General features: G+C 41.0%; 1 protein-coding gene across 2 annotated transcripts; it reads left to right on the top strand.

Annotated features, from left to right (window-relative positions):
* ATG4C (autophagy related 4C cysteine peptidase) lies at positions 1-21,914 on the top strand. 2 transcript variants are annotated; one of them, XM_026040713.1, is made up of 11 exons: positions 1-66; positions 3,096-3,226; positions 3,659-3,742; positions 4,012-4,245; positions 7,318-7,648; positions 8,649-8,719; positions 9,566-9,702; positions 12,201-12,279; positions 12,946-13,022; positions 16,869-16,988; positions 20,785-21,914. In XM_026040713.1, exons 2-11 carry the CDS (start codon positions 3,151-3,153, stop codon positions 20,953-20,955), a joined length of 1,380 nt encoding a protein of 459 aa, XP_025896498.1. In that variant the 5' UTR covers positions 1-66; positions 3,096-3,150; the 3' UTR covers positions 20,956-21,914. The 2 variants fall into 2 exon arrangements, with proteins under 2 accessions (XP_025896498.1, XP_025896499.1); XM_026040714.1 differs by lacking the exon at positions 1-66 and adding an exon at positions 277-320.
* The last annotated feature ends 215 nt before the right edge of the window (positions 21,915-22,129 follow it).

Genomic DNA, 22,129 nt, shown 5'->3' on the forward strand with positions numbered 1-22,129 from the left:
CCCCATGGCCGAAGCCCCAGGGAGGCCGCTCCGCGGGCCATCTCCGCGTCCAGCCACGCCGAGCCGGTAAGCGGCGACTCGCGAGCGGCACTAACGGCTGTAGCGGCCGTCCGTAGCGCTCGGCTCCGCCGCTGCCTTCACGGCAGCCGCCAAGGGCCAAAACGAGGCGTCGGCGGGAGCGGGGACGCGTAAAGCGCCCGCGGCGGCCCCGCGCGCGGCCGGCGGCCCCTGGCGGAGGGATCCGCGGCGCGGTGCGGTGMGGCCGGGCGGGAGAGGGCGCGTGAGGCGGCGCGGGCTCCTCCGCGGCGGAGCTGTGCGCGGTAAGTGCGGCCCGCGGGCACCGCGGCGGCGCCTCAGGCGGGTGGGGAGCGCGGCCGGGAACTTGGGGGAGTTTGACGAAGGAACCCCCTCGAGCCTCCCGCCGGTTGCCTGGATACGCGGTGGAAATTAACGGCTGCCGCGCGGCGGTTAAACGGCGGGAGCGGCCCTGCTTTCTGCCGCCGAGGCCCCTGGAGTTACTTTTTCTTCCATTATTAACCGTTTGTGAGAGGAAAACCGCTAAAAACGCACCCCTCGGTGCAAGTCAACCCCCGGTACAATTGGGCCCTGAGGTGACAGGGCTTAGTTTGGCGGTGGGGAGGAGGCTGATGGTAGAAATGTGTGTTCTGGGTCACCTCAAAAGAAGAGGGCTTCCCTGTAAAGACATTAGGCTCGGGTTTAATAACAGGGATTGTGTTGTGCCCGTTGGGCTGTAATCTGTGTTTGCGGTGAGCTCCTGATGGTGCCATTCCATTAATCCCAGTGAAACAATTACGGAGAGGCTCTTTCGCTAACAGGAGGAAGAAGCAGTATTAATATAGGTGCACTTATGTATATATCCCGTTGGGATGATTTTGCCTCATTTGTGTGTTTTTCTTTTAAAAGCCCTTTCCCCATCTTTAGCATAATACTCAGACACAAAGGGCTAAGAGAAAAACGTGCTTCACTGTCATCCTTGAAAGGAAAGCGAGCCACTTCCCCAAACAGTAGAGTTTGTTTCATCCCCAATTTTAGCCAGAAGGAGCTCTTACCGTTATTGGCTTTTAAGGCAGTCATTGTTCTCCATGTAAGTGACTGCCCGTGACAGACCATGTAGGAAGAGTAACTAGACCAAACACACCTCCTGGAGAAGCTGATATCAACGGCTTTGTCAGCTGGTGCCAGTGGTGCCTGTCCGGATARTCTTCAATTCCATCACCCTTAAATAAATAAATAATGCATTAAAATTCTACCTTAAATAGTCTTCCTCTTACTTCTTCCAACATTACACTAATCACAACAGATTGGTAGCCTCTGTTAATTATTTTCATTAGCCAAAAAAWTTTTCTGTGTTTGTGAGAATGATTTGGCTTTTCTGTGGAAAAAAAAAAGGTTGAGAAACATTTATCAAGTAATACAGTGCAGCAGCAGAAAAACGCTCTAGGGCAGACATGGACAATATACTGTGTTCTTTTTATTTTTCCACACGCCATGTATGGATCCCAGAAATAATACATCTATGTGATATCTTCGTTCTCCCTTCACCTATTAACATTACAACTGCACTACCAGTGGTTTGGGTTATTTTCCCTCGTTACTTAAAATAGGTTCCCAGTGGAAACAAGAAGTAACATGGATTAATCTCCATTCCATTTTTTGATCCTGATTTGGTGGAAAATAACATCTGAAAAGGTAGACAGGTTTCTAGCTTTTCTCAATCTTCTTTTAAAGTGAGGTGGGTAGGTGGTCCACATCAGTGATGGTGTGTTCTCCTGATCCAAGTTGATAATTGTGTGAGATGGTTCCCTTCTGTGCCTTACTGTAAGTACTTCACTAGAAGTATGTGAAAATTGCAGTGATCTACCTCAGTTTACCAATTTTGGATGTCTGCAAATGGTGCTTATTTGGATGAAACAGGAGCTCTTTAATTTTTCAGTCATCTGTTCAAGGGTTTGATCTACTCAGTATCATCCAGGCAATCTCCTGTTCCACTCTTTTCAAGTAAACCATTGACAGAATACGTGAAACTAAGGCAAAAGCAGCTATATTAATTGATAGCAGACTTTTCCTTTTGCTAAGTGATACAGATGAACTTTAAAGGGAGTTCTGTACAAGCTTCTCATTTTTCTTTATAATAGGACAAATATGTAAAGGTAATATTTTTTTTCTGTATTATAAACTGTGTAGTCTGCTTTTAAGGTGACGTTTATATTGTGCTGCATTTCAAAAAGAATGAGTGAATGTGCTTTTCCACATGCCCATATTTTAGCAATATGTAAGCATTTTTTAACAAAATAATCTGTGCTGCGTTTGCTTTTGCCACTATTATACCAGTCTCATTTCTGTAATATATATGGACTACTGTAGAAAATATCAAATCAGAAAAACCTTTTTTATTCCACAAGTGCTAATTAGAAAGGTTGTAAACACACATTCTTGACAGTGTTCTATCCATTTCTCATGTTATTTCTCCAACAAGTTAATTCTATACAAAATGATGCCTGTGTTACTGAAAACATTTTGAGTAACTAATTTCTGCCTTGTACAGCAAAACATCTATCTCTTTGTCTTTCAACCCCTCCAGTTTATGTACACTTTGGTTTAGAAAGTTCTCGATTAGAAATATAAAAAAAGTTTAAAAGCAAGATCTGTTTTTTGGTGTTCAGAAATGCAGATGTGAGGAAAAAAATACTTTATTCCATTCAGTGTAAAAGAATATTATCTATTCTATTTAATGAAATACAGCTAAACATTTCGCTATAAATCAGAATAAGCATACTCAAATGCCAACATAGGTTTCATGCACTAGGTTAGTTTGTTGTGCAATAGAGCGCCATCAGGGAACATTTTATTTTATTTAGCTTTGTATATTAATTTTATTGATGTGGATTTGGAATAACATGTTTTGATTTCATAATCATAGAACATGTGATTGCTTCTTACTCCCTGGAAGTGAAGAATTCTGCAAGTTTATTACTATTCCTGGTCACGTTAGGCTTAAATATTGAAGCGTTGTGGTGGTGTTATGSTCTGTGTTCTCCATGCCCATGGATATGTTTATGTTTTTGTTTTTACAGTAGCAGAATTTAATGTCTTACAAGACAGCGATGGCTTTTTCTCTAGAACTTGAATATGGAGGCCACAGGGACAGATGAAGTAGAAAAGATAAAATCAAAGTTTATGTCTGCATGGCACAACATGAAATACAGTAAGTGAGCTGTGTGATAAAATCCTGTCTTCACTGAAATGAATGGAACTTTTCTTGCTCAATGACAAGAATGAGATTGTGAGTCATAAAATAATTGAAATATATTAGTGATAAAAAATGCAGCGTAGTCCTTAATGGTTTTCACTTTGATATTACAATAAACAGCTTAAGTAAGCACACGCTTTAAACTYTGTTTTTCAAATAAATTTGCGTTATTTCTCTTTTAAATTGCTACAGTCTTAAAAATAAGTACGTTGTCAAATAAGTACAGAGGACGCTAGATTTTTAAATGGAGATAATGTGGGCTCACCTGTGTGGGGAGTTAGTGTAATTAGTCTTCAAAAAAATAAGATGGTGCGTGCCATACAAAATTGACTGAAGAACCTAGTTCCACTCACTTGAGTGATTGTTTTTGTTTTGTATTTTTTTTAGGTTGGGTGTTGAAAACAAAAACTTACTTTAGTAGAAATTCTCCAGTCTTTCTGCTAGGAAAATGTTACCACTTCAAATCTGATGGTATGTACATAACATTTGCCTCATTCCAATCATATTCTGCAGAGCTCTATGAATACCTCCCTAAACCTTCATTAGCAATTACTGAATTGAATGTTTAAACATGAAAAGCCTACAAAATATTCATTTGACTTTGCAACAACAGTAATATAACCTATCCTATGTTGTATGATTCAGAGCAAACCCAGCATTCAACCTTGTTTTTTTCATTTTCCTCCTAATAATAGACATCACAYACCAGGGTATAACTTACAATGTATTCTCTGTTACAGAATCTGGTGAGCTTTCTACAGATGGATCCAGTTTTGATCAAATCAACACAGAGATTTCGGGAAATGTTGAGGAGTTTCGTAAAGATTTTATTTCTAGAATATGGCTGACTTACAGGGAAGAATTTCCTCAGATTAAGGGATCTGCGTTAACGACAGACTGTGGCTGGGGGTGCACACTGAGAACTGGCCAAATGCTGTTGGCTCAAGGTCTTATGCTTCATTTTCTGGGTAGAGGTAAGTTACACGATGAAGATGTCCATAAGTGGCATGATAAGAACAGGTGATTTGTAGAGTGTAGCAGTCTTGGTTCATGTATCCCAGAATGTAAAGGGCAGGCTGGTTCTGGATTTTTTTTTTTCTCATTAATCTTGAATTTGTTACATCAGACCAGTGACCTAGCTAATCTACTGGTCCATTTCTGAAAAACGGAATATCAAGATGTGGCAATGAAAGATACTGGAAACGCCAGAGAAGTTAATTTTGAAGTAAAAAAAAACAATTGTGATGCCTTTGCTTAAGTATTCCTCTTATTCATGTAAATGTCCAATTCTCTTGAATCTTGCTAGTTTGTTGAAGAAGTAGAAATGAGTTTCACGGTCTGTAGCTAAGGGCTATGGCAGAAGTGATGTTCTCTTACCAGTTTTAAGGCTGTACATTATTCAGTTTCTTCTTGTATTAATATATTGAGTTAATAGAAGAATTCTAATCTGACTTCAATATATCATTCTTTGTGTTGAAATTTTYGCTAGTTCATTTCCTCCCTTCTCACTCTACTTCCACCCCATACACTTACAAAGGAACTTTTTTTTTTCTTTTAAGATCGTCGTCTATCTGAAAATAACCTTGCRGTCACTCCAAAGGAGTTGCTTTTAAGAGGGTTGGAACACTTTCTGCTTTCAGAGGCTGGACATGTGTGTCCTTTTCGGCCTTCCAAGCCTGAGTCATGTCCTGCAGAGCTCTCTGGTTCTCTAAGTTAACCACCTTTTCTGTTCATCCTCCTCCATCATCACTTTCAAAACATGCCACATTCCTCCTTTCAGACGTTCATTCGTTCCCTCTGTCACCATGGCCTTTTGTGGAAGGTGTTCCAGGCTGTGGGCCTGATGCCACCCTGGAGTGCAGCTGGACAGAATACAGTGTATTGTTTACTTAGGCCTTTGGTGGCCCCCYGGGACACGTTGGCAGCAATTGGTTCTGAAAGCCTGTTTTCAGAACCAATTTGCACAGTACTTTGCACTGACTGYGTGAATGTGATGTAAGCTTGAGCATAGTCCCAAACCAGCTGCATCACAGCATCTTCTTTCTTGGCGCTGGCATGGCTGAACTGTCAAACTGGCTTATTGAATATTCTTTTTGTTGTTACGTTTTATGACTTGAATAGCTACATTATTCTTCTCACCTAATTTCAAGTACCAAAATATACAAAAAAAAAAGAAAAAAGAACTTCTGCTGAGAGAACAAATCTTTAAAGAGAACTGTTGTTATAAATATGTTAATTTTCTTTTTTTTTTAAGTCTGATTAGGAATACATAGGAATGCGTAATGACTCATTTTAAAGTAATCCAAGATAAGAAGGTCCCAAGTTTGTTTCTTTAAACTATATGGTTTAAAAGAATTTCTTGCGCTGTCCCCCATGCATCCTAATTTGGAAAGTGATTTGGTGATTCCAGAGTGCTAGTATTTCTATGGGAATCCAAATGTGTGGAAAAATGGAATATATATAGTTTTTCTGGATTACTTTTCTCATCATCTGGTATTCTGACAGCTGGTAAAGTTTTTTTGAAAAGCTCTTCATGAGATTTGGATAACAACTTAAACATATTTAAGTGTTTACACAAATTTTTTCATTGTTCCTTACTGTTTTCCCAGAGATGTTTTCATTATAGTTTAATGGTATTGCTTCTGTTACAAAGCAAAATTTGGCTACATTTACCAGCTAGAATACTTACAGTTCCACTACCATGTGGAATATTCCAGATATTGCAGAGTGATGATGTAAGTAGGTATTTTAAATATTAAGGCACTAGCAAGTTTTACTGTGCTGAAAATGTGGATGTAAGTTTCCTATTCACAGTGCAGGGACAGTGAAGCCCATGGTTCATCTGCCTAGAGCTCCTGCTCTTCTGCAGCAAGTATCAGTACTGGGGAAAATGGATCAGGGCCACCTCTAGCAGCACCTTTGATATTACTGGAGCCATAAGTTAGATTTTTAGAATTAAAATGCTGCTACCTCTGTGCCTCCCTGTTATTTCCATTGAAGACTTTTGCTTGGACACTGGAGCAGGAATTGCAGGGAGGGTTGCAGCTGCTGCTCTGTCAGTATCTGTTCTGAACACTTTCCTCTTGCTACCGTAAGGGCAACTAGCTGAACCACCAGCAGCGTGTGGAAACGTGCCTCGCTGGGCAAAAACACCTCATCCTTGGGGTGTGTTCTTTATCAGCCTTCCCTGGGTGCTCTGGGATGCCCATTATAGACCTGTAGGATGAGTTGCAGTGTGTTGGGGATTTCCTCACATGCTCTGCCTTGCAAGGAGCTATTCAGAGTTGTGGAGAGGCTTTCTGTCATCTGGCAAGGGAAGCATTCCTCTTCTCCGGGATACACTGAACTGCCTTTGCGCTGTTAGCAGGAGCCCAGCATGTATGGGGTACTGTTAGGGAAACCTATTGCCAGCAAAGCAGACTGTAGATACCAGGCCAAAAAAATTTTTTTTCAAGTATGTCTTGTAGTCTAGGTAAAGCCTAAGAATTCACAAGTGTAGGAAGTAAAGAAATGATGTGTATTTTTCTGCTGACCTGCTTTTACTCTTCTAAATTTTTCTAGGAAGAAGTGCTTATTTTTACATGAATGTTTCCCCCATTTGTGTTTTTTGTATTAAATAACTAACAAACCAGAATAATAAAAGCAGCCATTGAAAGTTATTATTTGACTTAGATAAATCTACCAGCTAAAAAGCTTTTTTTTTTTGTGAGTTTAATATTTACAATGCTTCTAGTCTGCGTCTTGCAATCGGGTGTATCTTGAATATCTTTACTGTTTGGAATCTTGAAGTCAGATCTAGTATCTCAGGATAAATTATTAATGAAGACTATTATTACTAATATTTATTTTCTACTATCACACTACAGAAAACAAAAGCAAACCGTATTGCAGTGGGATAAATGATCTTTATTTAGACATTATTATTACTGGGATTTGCATCTATGTAAAGCACATATTATTGATGCAATGAAATAGATATGCTTTGCTAATCGTATCAAAAAGTTATTGGTAAGCCTAACATGCATCTTTAAAATTTCTTGCTGCAGCCTGGATATGGCCAGATGCGTTGGACATTGAAAATTCAGACTCTGAATCGTGGACAACCCATACTGTGAAAAAGCTGACTGCATCATTTGAAGCATCACTTACAGCAGAAAGAGAACCCAAGATCTTGTCAAACCATCATAAAGGAACATTAAAGAGAAACTGTGGTGACAGAGAAATGAGAAATGAAGTTTATCACAGAAAAATAATTTCTTGGTTTGGTGACTCTCCGCTGGCAGCTTTTGGCTTACATCAGCTAATAGAATATGGAAAGAAATCTGGGAAAACTGCTGGAGATTGGTATGGACCTGCAGTTGTTGCACATATTTTAAGGTAAAAATATATTTCATTTGTTTTTTATTTGTTGTTGTTACGGTGCCTTACACATTACAGGAGATGCATTCAAAGTCTCATGAAATTGCTTCAGTTTAATTGAACACCTAACCATTTGTTATTGGCTTTGCAAAATTGCTGAACTGATAGTAATTTTAGAGCAATTTCAGAGACAAGAAGAGACAGCAGTAGGTGCAGGAACGGAACTCGGAACCTTTGCTCAATCTTCGGGGGAAAAAAAAGCATTCTATTTTCCTGTACTTTGAACAGTAGAAGACCCAAGATCTTTTCCCAAACTGGGCTTTTAAGTAGACCTGCATTTAATGAAACATTCTAAAAACTAACCACTCTTTCAACCTTGGAATGTGCATAATATTATAGATTTTTTTTTTCTTTTTATAATACTGTAACCTGGGGGCTATAATGTACCGATAGTGTAATGAAATGTCAAAGCTAAAATTGATGTTTTCAGCATTTCTTTGCACACATCAAATTCTTGTGAAACTGTAAATGTATGGGACTATTAATATTATAATTATACCATAGTAAAAGTAAAGGGTCTGTGACATTCACTGTGGTTTAAAAAAAGTCGAARGTCAAATTTCTCCATAGTATATACCTTTATATGCCATTTCTTTGAATATTACAGGGTTTTCTTTACAGACTTATGCTATAGTATATTCCAGTTTATCTATAAACTGCATCTCTAATAAGTCACCTAAGCAGCAGAAGTGAAAGTTCATATGTATATCTGTATGTATGTAGGTAGAATAATTGGTATTTAGTATACAAGTATACCCATGATATATGAACCTATACTGAAACATTCTGTTATTTTTGGGTGCATACCTGCAAACCCATGCAGTAATGTGACAGGTTAGCATTATTTATGTGTTAACAGAAATAAGCGGCTTATAAAAATTATAAGTAATTTTCATTTGCTTAATGCTAATTTCTTAAAAATCGGAGATGAATTAAATAGTTTTATCTTTGTACTTAGAAAAGCTGTTGAAGAAGCAAGAGACCCTGAGCTACAAGGAGTAACAGTTTATGTTGCTCAGGATTGTACAGGTAAATGTTGTGACTATACAGATTTTGAAAAACATTTTAGATCTTTTTATGTCTTTCAGTAAGCAGTAATAAAAAAGATCTCTACATGAAAAACATCAAATTCACAAGTGACTCTACAAAATTCGGATGTTGTACAAAGGATTTCTTGATTATATCTCTATCTTTTGGTCTTTTCATTAAGAATTGGACATCCTGTAAGCTTGATACATTTCTTGTTTCATTATCTTATTAAGATAATGGCATTGAAACCCCATCAAGATAACTTTTTACTACTGTCTGCCTATTAAACCCAAACAACTGAAAAATACTTTATTTCAGTTATTAAAGTAGATTTGTTATTTACACTTTAAACATTTCAACAGTGCTGTTTTGCATCACAGCATTCTTAACCCGTATTTATCCAAGGGAAAGAAAGTATTTCACCAGTCTCATAGACTGTTAAGAAGTGAGTTTGACTTTAAGCTCAAAGGTGCAAGCAGGATAGTGACCCAGCATCTCTGGGAGCTTCTCTTCTGCTCCAGCATGGCATTTTAAATAATAACAGAACATTTTAGAGGCTTGGGTTCTCTTTGGTTTTTTGTTAACCTACCCTTTTTGTATATTCCTGGCAGTGTCCTGTCTGTTGAAACTAAGTAGCAGCAGCATATTAACGTTCTTGAAAATACTGCAGAAAATAAGAAAACGTAATCTTATCTTTTATCATCATAGTTTAGGAGTTGTATTTCAGGAGGACAGTAATATTTTCACAGGACTGCAGTTTTAGTTTGTCAAATGAAGCAATGTAATTTTGTAGGTATGTCTTTGTAAAATATATTTTAAATAAGAATATTTTCATTTGTCTTTCAGTCTACAGTTCAGATGTTATTGACAGACAGTGTTCTTTTATGGACTCTGAAAAAGCAGATACAAAAGCTGTTATTATATTAGTTCCTGTGAGACTTGGTGGAGAGAGAACAAACATGGACTATTTAGAGTTTGTAAAGGTATGAAATGAGATCATTTTTCAAATAGTAGAAATAGGTGATATGAAAAGTGACTTCATGATGGTAATCTTCTCCCTATTAAATGTGTGGTGATGATTTTACAGTTGAAGGTTGTAAAGTTTGACTTTACAGATTTGAAATTTCCCTATTACAAGATCAGACGTAATTGCAGAGCACATGATGTCCCTTGGTAAAGCAGTGATAACTGTTCTCCTAAAGCAGGTATCTGTGAAGACATTAATGAAGTGGCTCAAATTACAAATGGTAATTTAGTTACATATGCTGTTAGAGTTGTGCTATATTAAGTATTTTTCATCATTTTAAAACACATATATACACAAATCCTTATTCTGTTTCTTTCTTTTTTAAATGTCACATGGTTAAGATTGTTGCTTGACTGTGCTTATCTTTTTCTTTTGTCTTTTACTTCCCCTTAAGAAAGGGGCATGGAATTTTTTGGTGCCATTAGTCATTACTGCAACTTCARCTGCTAATTCATGATTTGGCATTAGGATGAATCTTTCTAAGGAAGTGAGGCAGAAGTAGCACACAGTGACCACCCCACCCAGCCACCACAGTGGAAAACCACTGTGATTTTTGAGTGTTTAAAGGCTGTTCAGTTTTCAGAGTATTTAGTGATCTTGGGCTTGTGTTAGAACCCTTGGGCTCAGTTTTCAGAAGTGCTCGGTGTGGGCAGACCGCAGCTTCTGCTGGAGTCAGTGGGATAACTAATGGGAATGCCTGTGTTATACTAAGACTGAATCCTCCCCAAATCCTGATGAGTTCTGTTAAGCAACAGAAGCCTTGMGCAGAGTACATTGAGCAGAGGAGAGAGACTGTCCCTGCCTGCTTATATTCCTTTAAGTGTTTATTTTAGTACAGAAAGGAACAAGGCTGATGAACTCCCAGGTGATGAGCCAGGGCCACATAACCAGGCAAGAAAATAATTCTTAATGGCAAGTACCTGGGGTGTTTCAGTTCTACCTCTAATGGAGCGTGAGGTGATTATCTTTCTTTAATCAAAGGGAATTTACAAAAAAATAAGCCTATGAGTGTGCCATGCACCCATTATTTATCTGTTTTCATAGAATCCAGTTTCATAGAATCCAGAAAGCAGTTTTAACTGCTTTAACAGTTTTCGGAATAATTCTGCTATTGCAGCCTTCCTGTAGATCTCCATTTTTTTCCTTCATCCTTTTAAGAAAGCCAAGAATACTTTCTAAATGTAGCTTGTTGCTGATGCGCCAAGAGCGTGGCATAGGTAGCTGTGAAACGAGCTGCCCCCTGTAATGTGTGAAGTATGAACTGACCACCTAGCTGCGTCCTCTGCCCATAYGGGCAGCCGGCGCCCGGGCGCTTTGTGTAGGACAAGGCTCTGGGTTGGAGCACACGCACATCCAGTTTGTGGCAGTTGTATTTCTGGTGGTTTTTCTTTGGCATGGAGGCAGGTTTAATCAGGAGCCCCTTGCTCCTTTGGGTGATTGTGTTTTTTCCCTTGGAGCTGTCACGGAGAGATCAGTGCAGCAGTGTTAGAGTCACTACCATTGAGATTGGAYATAGTGGAGTCTGTGACTCCATCCAGAGCATGGAGGAATTCGAGACAGTTACACTAGTAAAATGTTCCTCCTGCAGCAAAGCTGTGTATGTGCAGCTCCTTAGAATGTGTAACTGTAAAATTACAGTTTTGTTATATGATTGCGTGTGCTAGGTTTGTGTGCTAGCAGAGTTATGCTGAGTACAGATCCCAGCTCTTTATCGCCTGACGCCAGAACGGAGCTCGCAACATTGTGGTGGGACAGGGCTCCAGGGCTGCCGTCCTGTCCAGGGGCTGCTAGTCAACAGGGGCTATCTTTGTTCTTTTACACCTCCAGACCAAAACAGTTTCTGCATTTTGCCCTGCCTCCCTCCATAAATCCCTTTAAGTACATTCGTAATGTGTGTTTCTCAAAATTGTTACATATGACTGCTCTGGTTCCTCTCTCTTGTGATCAAAATGCAGCAAGATTGAAGGCTTGTCTGTTGTTTCCTTGCCCCTGTATTTTGGGCTGCTTTGGGGGAGGCTGATTCCTACAGTTACTGCTGCTTTAGCTGGCTTTTCTGCCTGTGATGTGCACAAGTCTACCCTCTGGTTCAGTCAGATTTCACCTTTGAGTGCAGAAAGAAGAAAGATTTCAAGACCACAAAATCTCTATGTATATGAGCTCTGTAGATCTGGATACTTCAATGTACTCTGTGCAGCCTATACACGCTAAGTCTGTATGAGATTACCAGCTTGTCTTCTGCTCTTAGGATGAGGGTATTAAATGTTTGAAGCATTAAATACTGAAAAACTGTGTTGGATTTCAATAAATTTTTAAGCTAGACTTAAAAAGAAAAAAGAAAGTAAATAGAAACAAAATGATTTAACACAAACAGTATTGGCAGAGCAAACAATTTGATTTGGTTTAGTGCACTGTTCTGTTTGACCCTGTTGTAATTCTTCATTGTTCTGTTTTTAGGGAATCTTAAGCCTTGAGTATTGTGTTGGTATCATCGGTGGCAAACCCAAGCAGTCATATTACTTTGCTGGATTTCAAGGTTAGTGTTTTAATATGTTATGTCTCTTCAATATTATTCTTTTAGAGTTAGGAAGTTAATACAAGACCAGTGGGAAATAGCATGATTAAAATAGCAAAATGAGTACCTTATTAATTCATCCTATCCACTAAAGTCCAGTCATTTGTCATTTATCTCCTCTAGTAATTGGATTCTGTAAAATGTACATTTAATTTCCTTTGTTGCATAAACAAGGCATAATTTATCTGTTTCAGCAAACTTCAGGAGCCTTTGCTGTTACTGTCTGGCAGTTCTTATTTACRTATTTACTTTTTGCTACTTTAAGTGGTGTTAGTTGATGCTTAAATGACAAGCAATATATTCTTCCTGTCAGGATGAAGTAGAACAATACATTTTTCATATGCAAACTCCAGAATATAATTGTGTGTTTGTAAAAGTAATTTTATCACCAAAAATTAAATGACAGTCTCATCACTTTATAAAAATTCTGCTTATACAAGCATATTTGATTATGCAAAAGTTAATCTGTCCTGCAAAAACCTATGCTTCAGTCAATGAATATCAGCCTGGCAAGCAGTTACTTGCTGGCTTTTTTTTTTTAAAGCTGTTCTGCATAGAAATTGGATTGTAAGCAGTGTAATAATAAGGTGTTTTTTGAATTACTTGTCTTCTGTTTTGTCCTTGTAGATGACAGTTTGATTTACATGGATCCTCATTACTGCCAATCTTTTGTAGATGTCAGCATAAAGGATTTCCCTCTTGAGGTAGTATGGATATAGACCTGGCACTGTTTTCTTCCCATATGAATCAAACACTAATTATTTAGAGACGTTCTGGCTAGCTGCATCTTTATGGTTTTAGAGTTACATGTTATTTATCGAAGTTCTGCCCTTCTCTGTAAGCTTATAAGCAACAAAAATGACCAGAGGTTAAATACTTGATACCTTGTTATAATTATTACTTCATTTATCTTTGTCTGCTTCTTCTTAAAAATCCGAAAAACCTCAAAGATAGATGATCACTTTATTAAAGAGACTAGATACTATTTAGAGATCTAAATGTGAAATACTTACGTTTGTTTTGGGTCAGTTTATTAATTTATTTCAAGTTACAGTGAACATCAATCAGAGAATTACTGTACTATTCCACAGTAGGAGCCTGTTGTCAGTTTTGAACCACAGTTCCTATAGGTGTAGCCGCTGATTCTTTATTAAGATATTTTCCGTATTTCTCCACTGGAGAAGCTGATTACCATTTTAAATGTAGTTAAACTTTGAAGGTCACTTTGTTCAGCTTCATACAGGTGAAATTTCTGAAGCTTAGCAGTCAGTTAGTGGTTGACTATATAAATTTTATTTTTCTGAACTATTTCTTGTAATAAGCCCTATTATTTTTAATCTAGCTACTTCTGTGTATTAATAGTTTCCAGAAAACCTGACAGGTCTGAAAATATAGGTGTGGGGTTTGTTCTTTTTTAATTTTGCTGCAATCTGAACCACCTCTGCTTGATGGTGGTGTGGCCGCTTCTGCGTGAAGGCTCCTCAGAGCAGCAGTTCAGTAAGTGCCAAACACTCACTGGGTGCATCAGCTGCTGGGGATGGCACCAGCTGGCCTGGCACACGCAGCTCCTTGTGCCACTGACCTCTGCAAACACTTAAGTACTCCTAAATGTTCGAACATGGCTGCAGAAAAACATACTGCCTTTAAAGGAGGAGAAGGAATAGGTGTTTATCTCCTAGTCCTGAAATACTAATTACTTAAAGTAGGTTTCTTTACTGAAAACCTTTAAGACCTGTAAAAAGTGGAAGTGAAATTTAAGATCAGTGCATTTTAAGATGATGAATGCAGTTCTTTGTCTCATGTATTGGAAATTGAGTAGGTGATCTTAAATTGATTGGTTATGCTTAGAATGTAAATCAAACAATTTGTAGTAGAGTCAGAGTTGTGTGGCAGCTCTTTTGTGTGACAGTTTGCATCTACCTTRAACTGAGAGACTTAACTTCAATTTTCTTGTCTGTTGTGAAAAACCTTCTGTTACCATTTCAGAAGGGCGATACATTAAAGTCCATCACAATACCTTAATGAAAATGCTATGAAACAGTATTTATGAAAACACCTTATGTATGTCAAAGGGATTATGATGGGCTAATGTTAAAAGCTAGGGCTGACCTAAAGCAAACGTTATGTATTTATCAGTATTTACATTTAAAGGATGCTTTAATTAAAATGACATGTGGAAGTCAGAGGTTCTGTAGACACGTTTTTGAGMTCATTTTAGCTTTTATACTATTAAGACCTTTGGAAGGAGAGTTGGTGGGAGTCTCCACTCTGCTGCTTTGCACCATGGCAGCATTGGGGGATTTAACCCAGACTCCTGCCCCTCATAGTAAAATATAGGGCAACTCTCTGAGGATTCTTGAGGTTTAATTGAGCAATCCTGACCAAAGATGGAGACATCAGAGTKGCAGAGCTGAAGTGACTTTAAGGTCACACTGTAGCCCAGTGGCCAGGCCAGAAAAAATACRTATTTTTCTGTTTCTGTTCCTATGACTAATCCTCCAGWTCGTGCTGCAGGCTGGCATTAATATGAATTTGCAAATAATAGTAAKGTTTTAAAATGTGTTTTGAAGGCATGCGAACTGACAGCTTGGCTTGATCGCATCCTAATGCTTTTCTGCAGATGGAAAATATATTGCAGTTTAATGCTTAGTTCATTTAATAGCATTATATCTTTGTCCTGAAATGTCAAAAGTAAACAGAAATTGCTTTCTTAGTGTGGATAGTGGCTTGTTAGATTTATCTGTAGGGAGTATTTTCAAAATTGACAAATTGTCCAGAATAAGTTGGAAATCAATCCACTCTCTATTGGTTTCCAGAATCCATTTGTTTAGAGGAGTGGAAAAAAAAAAAAAGGAAATGCCTCCCCAGTTCTGTGCTGCGCAGTGATTCATGTGGCTCGGAGGCGGCTGCCCTGAGCTCTGCACAGCGCTGGGCACCGGCCGTTGCTGCTGAAACGCGCTGCGCGAGGCAGCGTTCCCGTTCGTGGCAGGGAATTCAGCTGAAGTTCTGCATATAGCACGTGAACAGCATTAGAAGAAAAATGATAAACAAAAGTAGTCTTTATAAATAGTATTTCTTTGCGTATTGTTTTTTATTGGAGGTGTAGTAGAAACGCCTCCATTAGGTTAGTGATCATACCTAAAAAGCAAAATACTTCAATATGTAAGACTGACAAATACTCTCAGGTGAGGTAAGTGGTGCTGTCATCTTTTGTAGACTGACCTGCCTGAGAGGCAAGAGAAAAATCAGAACGGTGAATGGATTTCTATTCTAAAGACTGCGTTTCATTGACTATCAGGAGTTGGGGGTTTTCGGATACTTCTTCTAGAGGAAACACTGTGGTGCTRTGTCCTGTTGTGCCCGGAGACTCCAGGCTGGAACGTGCACAGCCGGTGTCTGCCTGCGCTGGCCAGGACAGCCGTGAGCTATGCAGCCTGTGCTCGCGCTGGAGAGGAGAGCGCACGCAATATTCCCTAGTGAGCACCCAGCCCTGGAGCTGGGGACGTTCATGAGAACCAAATTTCATGTTTTAGCGCAGCGGTGCCCGAGCCGTCGCGGCTGTGCCGCGTGAGCGGGCGTTGCAGGCGGYGCAGAGGAGCGGGGTTGCTAGTGAGCTGCTAGAGATTAAGTGACTGGGGAGCTGCGCTCACTAGCAGGCTGAGGACACCCCCATCCGGGCTACTGGCTTGAACCCGGATGGCAGCAGCGACCAAAGAGTTCGGGTGTTAGCTGAGGAGCTTCAGCAAAGCTGCAGCCCTCCTCTGCACCCAGGAGGGCAGGAAAGGARCAAGGAGCAGAGCCAGGATAAGGAGCAGGTATTGAGCACTGTCCCAGGGCCCGAGTGCTGGGCGCAGGGCTGGGTGCCGTTTGGTTGGTTTGTTTTTTACAGGGTGATAACAGGATAACAGCAGTTCCCAGCTCTGCCAAAGCCTCATCTGCCGGGATAAGAAATCCCACATTAGGAAAAAGCATTTCTAAGCAGGGGGTGCTGCCCTTCCCACCCAGGGGCCATTGTGATACTTTTGCTTTTGTGTAAGGGCCCTTGGCTTTGGTGGTTCGTGGGCTTCCCTCCCCCCGCTTCATTCGCTAAGGAAAAATACATGAGGTTGGTTTATTCCATTATGTCTCTTTTATGGAGGCAGGGGGAGGGAAGGGGGCAATGGGCGGCAGTAGTAAAGCTGTAATTGTAAGATAGTGCAAAAGCAGTTACAAATTCAATTTGCAGAGGAGCATCCACCTCCTCTGCCTTGGGAATATTCATAAAGTCGCGTTTGGTGCCGCAGAGCCCTCACAGACCTCAAACTAATATGCGGCCGGGTGCAAGTTTGGTGAATACGGCGTGAGTGGCGGCAGCTCCGGCGCGGGGCACAGGGGAGTTACCTGGATGTGCCTGGGGGTAGGAAGAAATAACTTCAAAAGTCTGTGCTGCCGTTCAGTGTAAGTAACACGGGATGCTGTGTGTTGAAGCTGCTTGATAGGAAACTGCTTTGAGCTGTAGCGTTCCCAACCTTAACAGTGTGTTTCATGTTGTTTAATTTTGAAACCTGCAGTCATTCCACTGTCCTTCTCCCAAAAAGATGTCGTTCAAAAAAATGGATCCGAGCTGTACGATAGGATTTTATTGTAGAAACGTGCAGGACTTTGAGAAGGTTTCGGAAGAGATCACAAAGGTAGGTGCTCAGTTCCGGAATCGTCTCCGTGGTCGGGAGCGTCGTGCATGGGAAAGGGGAGGGAATTGGCAGCACTGCCCTAATTGGCAGTCATCTTTTCCTGGATATTTATTGCTGCTTTATTAACGGTGAGAAACGTAGATTATTTTTCATTAGCTCTCTTTAATGCCAATATGTAAAAGCCAGAGAGACCCTGAGCTGTTGCTGGCGACAGTCGCTTCTGGAGAGCCCGGAGGGAGCGGAAACAAAGCGGGCGGGAGCGGAGGTGGCCGGGGCGCTTCCACGAGGTGGCACTCGTGAAGTGGGAATGGGGCCGCTGCCCCGCGCACGGCTGGGATGGCAGAGAGGCCCCGAATCCCTGGGGAGGGATCCCCTTTCCACAGGGAAGCATCTGATCCAGCTAAAATTGTATGTTATTTGTTAGCGTTAGAGCCGTTTCTGCTTGTGCTTCATGCAGAGCAGCGGGCTGGCGCTTGCTCACAGTGTTTTCGAGTTGAAACAGCAGGTATCGGTCAGTCAGTCTGGCCACGTCCCTTCCACTTGAAACACACGGACATGGGTTTAGTTAGGTCCAAATGTAATCACCATTTTTTCCCCTGTGTTGGCAATATGACGTTATTAATTTTGCAGTAACTGTGATAATGAATAACATTGTGAAATTTTTAAAACTGCCTATGAATGGATTCAGCAGGAGATGGTCACCATATTAATAGTCCAACCACAGTAGTTACACAGGAGAAGAAAGAATTAATATTTGTACAATACCTTGAGTATCTTTTTAAGTGATATTAGTATTATAGCAAACCCAGCGTTTGAAACCATATTCAGTCTTAATAATCATTTTAATGAAGTTCATACATGTAAACTTTAGTAGGTGTGACTGATGCTGAAGGTATTTTGTCTGATTCATAGAGAACTACAACTTGTTCCTCAGCAATATGCATATATAGAAGGCATAAATATTGAAGGTTTTTTCCATGTTTTTCTGTTCTCTCATGCATGAGAGATTTTACGAACTTGGTAAAAAAAGCTGGATTACAAAAACAGGGATATTGGAAGTTCTCCTACACTTTTTTTTCCAAATTCAAAAAGAAACAATTTTTTTTTCCTCCCTGAGCATGTATTATGAAAACAGCAATTGATTTAAGTCTCGGAGCTATTTTCTAGCTTTTTGGATAAAAGCTCTTTTATTAGTGACATTAGTTTAATATTAATGTATTGGAGAGACAAGTAACAAAATAGAGGAAGGTTTGCACACAGACCTGTGAGTGACTCTGTGATCCATCCCTCTCTTCTTGGCATCCTTTGTTTTTCCTGCCCTTCTGCTTGTTTTTCCCCCTGCTCGCAGCCTGGCTGCTGCAGTTCCTGTGCCGGCAGCACAGTGCACTCCGTGGGAACTGCATACCCTACACTAACAAATTCAGATCCTTGCTTCTTTTATGGGTAATAAGAGGTTGGAGAAAAGATTTATTTAGCTTTTATTATTTGAGGATAAACCCTGTATGAGCCATATATTCAGTGAAAGAGAAATCAGGGCATAGAAATCAAGGACCCAAATGGAAACGCTTAGTGAGAACCCATCCAAATCACACTCAAGATGCCTTCTGTTGCTCTGCTTGCTACTCAGGTAGCTAATTATTAAGTAGCTGATATTAGCCAGAGTTAAATAGCTGTTAGATTTAGGAGGCCTGGGAACAGGTGCAGAGCGAAGCAGCATCTCCTTTCCTCCCCGCAGCGCTGCCCCGAGCAGGGTGAGGAGCCCGGGGSTTGCAGAGCTGTTGCAGGCTGGTTCCATGTCAAACCAGGGCTCAAAATAAATAATTAACTTTTTGCCTGTTGATAGTCCAGCTTCTTAATGGAAATGAAAAGTTCCTGGGAAAACCGGACCATGTGAGTGCTCAGCTTGGGTGCGGAGCTGCAGCACAAAGAGCTCCCTAGTGCAGTGGTGCCAGTGGCATTTGTGAGTGTAACCCCGAGCTACTGCACGAACCCATATTTACCAGTGAACTTCTCTGTCGAAATCATCACTGTGACATCTAAAGAACTTGCAGGTGGAAGGAGATCTAGGTCCAGAGTCCCTGTTGCGCAGGGAATCGCAATCACGGCTCCCATTGGGCAGCAGAGGGTCCTGTGCTCAGTTATTGCCCAGGAACCGAGATTGGCCACGTGTTTCTCCAGCCTCCACTGTCCAGCTTGACCTAAGGTGGCTTTAGCTATAGCATAAATGCAGTAGATCTATATTCTTCATTTTCCATTGATAYTATCAAATTCAAAATATCTGATTTTTATATGCACATACAAAACTATAKAATTTTATAAATATGCAAGTGCTTAATGCCTGGAATTTGTCTGTAATCAAGGTGAGATGCAGCTTTATAACCTGAAGTTCCACTTGCTTTTTGTTGAGGCTTTTGTCCRTCTGTCCAGTTCCCAGCCTGTCCCTGCTCCTTCAGCCCTTCCCTCAGCASAGAGCGTGGCTCTGGTGCCCTAGGGAGCAAGGGGAATCCAGCCCTGGCGGTGGGCACACGGGTCTGCCCCCGTCACGCGTTTCAGCCCCGCTGGGGGCTGAGGTGTCTGCCAGCCCRTCACGCACGCGGGCCGCCCCGGCGCAGTGGGAGGGCCGAGCTGCCCACGCTGCTGCTAGGAGCTGCGCAAGGGCCACAGCTCAGAGAACCTCTGCGTGGGCAGGAATCTGCTCCTGCAGAGCACAGGCCCGGCAGCCCRTGCTGGGAACATTGACCGGTGCTTTGCTGCTTGTCAGACTTTCGTTCCTCTGCAAATACTCAGGAAATACTGGYGCTTTCACTGAGCTCCTGCTCGTTCCTGTCCCCGTGTCTCTTCTGAACCTCCTCGCCCTCCGCCAGGTCACGCGGTACAGGAGGAGAAGGCAGTTAAAACAGCCTAGAACAAGGTGGGAAATTGCACAGTAACAATCAGAGAAGCTGATTCACTGTGCGACTTCTCCGGTTCCAATTTGTTTATTGCTAGTAGCTCTTAGTCTTCAATATTTATCTTTTAATATTCTGGATTGTCATTAGAACTGTTTTTAGAGTTTTAGTCCCACATAATATGTGCCTGAATACTCACCTAGTTCTGTATCTTGGTGTGTCACTGTATTTTSAACTTCCTTGGTTTTTTTTTTTAAAGAAAGAAATGTGAAAAGCAATGGACATTCCAGAGCTTTACCGCCTGAAAGGCTGAATGCCACGCAGTATTTTGATGAATATCATCKGCTATTAAAAGTATTTTTCTGATTTTCTCCTTTCTCCAGCAGACTCGGTTATTTTTTTTCGAAAATGTAKGTTCTGGCACCCCCACTACCTCACCTGTTAGTGAGGTGCTCCTGATGGACTTGTTTGTAAATGTACCTACCTAGCACAAACACTCATTTTTGTACATTGTACATGCTGTTTCTACAATAAAAAATCTCCCCGAGTTGCCTCCAGAATTCCTGCCTTGTGATCCAGCAGGCCATTAAGGGTTTTGCAGAGTTTTCCCTCTAGATCAAGACAAACACCTGACCTGTCTGCACCCAGGGCTGATGCTGGGTRGGGAACAAGGTGCACAGTTAGGCCCTCATTTGGGTACGAAGCTGTTGACTCTCTGAAGATGAAATAGAAAYAAGTGTTTAAGAGGAGGAGGGAGTGTTTGGGTACTGCGATGCTTTTGTTTGTTAATATGGCAATAACGATAATTTAAAAATGCATTTTGCATTCTTCATTTTTCAGTCACTAAGTAGGTCATTATCAGCTGCTCTGTATTCATTTCTTTTTATCTGCTGTGTTTTATGTTATAGATGCTGAAATCTTCATCTAAGGAGAAATATCCCTTGTTTACCTTTGTAAAGGGTCATTCCAGAGACTATGACTTTGCTTCCAGTCCACTCCATGAAGAAAATGACCTTTTCTCAGAGGATGAAAAGAAAAGATTAAAAAAATTTAGTACAGAGGAGTTTGTCTTGCTTTAAGGACATTTTACACTAGATTATTGGCAGCTGTCCAGGAGAACACTTGTCTTTTAAAAAATATATGTATGTGTGTGCATCCTCCTCCCTTCCCCMAAAAGGCAAGTTGTGCTGGAAATGGTCTATTTTCATAAAGATTATGATGTTTTATATGTTAATAGTCTTAAAGATGTCATTTATAAATGCTGGTACTGATGATTTGTGTCTGTGGGTCGTTGGGTGAGTTTCCTGTTCCGCAGCTGGTGAGCGGCGCCGGAGCCGCTGTGGGCCCCGTCCTGGCCTTGTCCCCCGGAGCCTGGCCGGGCCGGAGCCTCCTGCGATGCCCGGCACAAACCCCTCCGTTCCTGCCACGAGCGCCCATGCGCGGGTGGGAGGATAGTTTTATTCCCGCTGGGAAGCGGGCAGGGAAGCTCCTGCGGTGGGAGCGACCGCTCCTGTGCTCATGGAGGCCGAATCATGAGCTAAGGTACTGTTTGGCAGCGTGAGCTTATAATGGGCTCTCATTAAGCTTGCTGTGGCGCCTAATATGAGGAGTGAAGATAAAGTATTAGCTTTCCCACGATTTTTAAAGGTTATACTATTAATACTAACTGCAACCAATCAAAGCAGCTAAAGACAGTTATTAGAAGGAGCAGAGTTTGTTTTCTGCTCYGACTCTTCTGATGTTTGAGACTTCTCTGCTATTAGTGCAGCTTCTAAAGCAAGCTGGGGGGTGGGCGGTCAARAATCTTGTTTTGTTTTTCATACATGTTGTTATTGTACCAGTGGTAACTCAGTGGTCTGTATTCTAAAACTGCAAACAATGTACATARATAGTTCCATGTTTTAACAAAGCAAATGCAATATCTAAAACTATTATTAACTCTGCTTGGAAAATAAACAGTGTGAAAACATCAAATGCACATGGTTTTCCCATTAATTGTAGCTCCTCATTGACTGGATATAATCCTGCATCTAAACAAAACACTGTAAGGTGCGAGTGCTCTGTTTATTTGTAATAAAGGGAGATTTTACTGTTGTGTTGTAAACCAATTGTTAACTAGTGGAAGTGCCAGGCACAGGCAGCACAAACGTCGATCTGCACCGGCTGGATTCGCTACGGAGGCGGCCGCCTTCCCGAGAGGGAAGTGACCGAGAGCTGTGCTGGCCAGGACAGGGCTGCGGCTGCATCCGCCGG

This window comes from Nothoprocta perdicaria, unplaced genomic scaffold (genome assembly GCF_003342845.1).
Source record: "Nothoprocta perdicaria isolate Ctin4 unplaced genomic scaffold, notPer1 scaffold_262, whole genome shotgun sequence".
Classification (NCBI taxonomy): domain Eukaryota; kingdom Metazoa; phylum Chordata; class Aves; order Tinamiformes; family Tinamidae; genus Nothoprocta; species Nothoprocta perdicaria.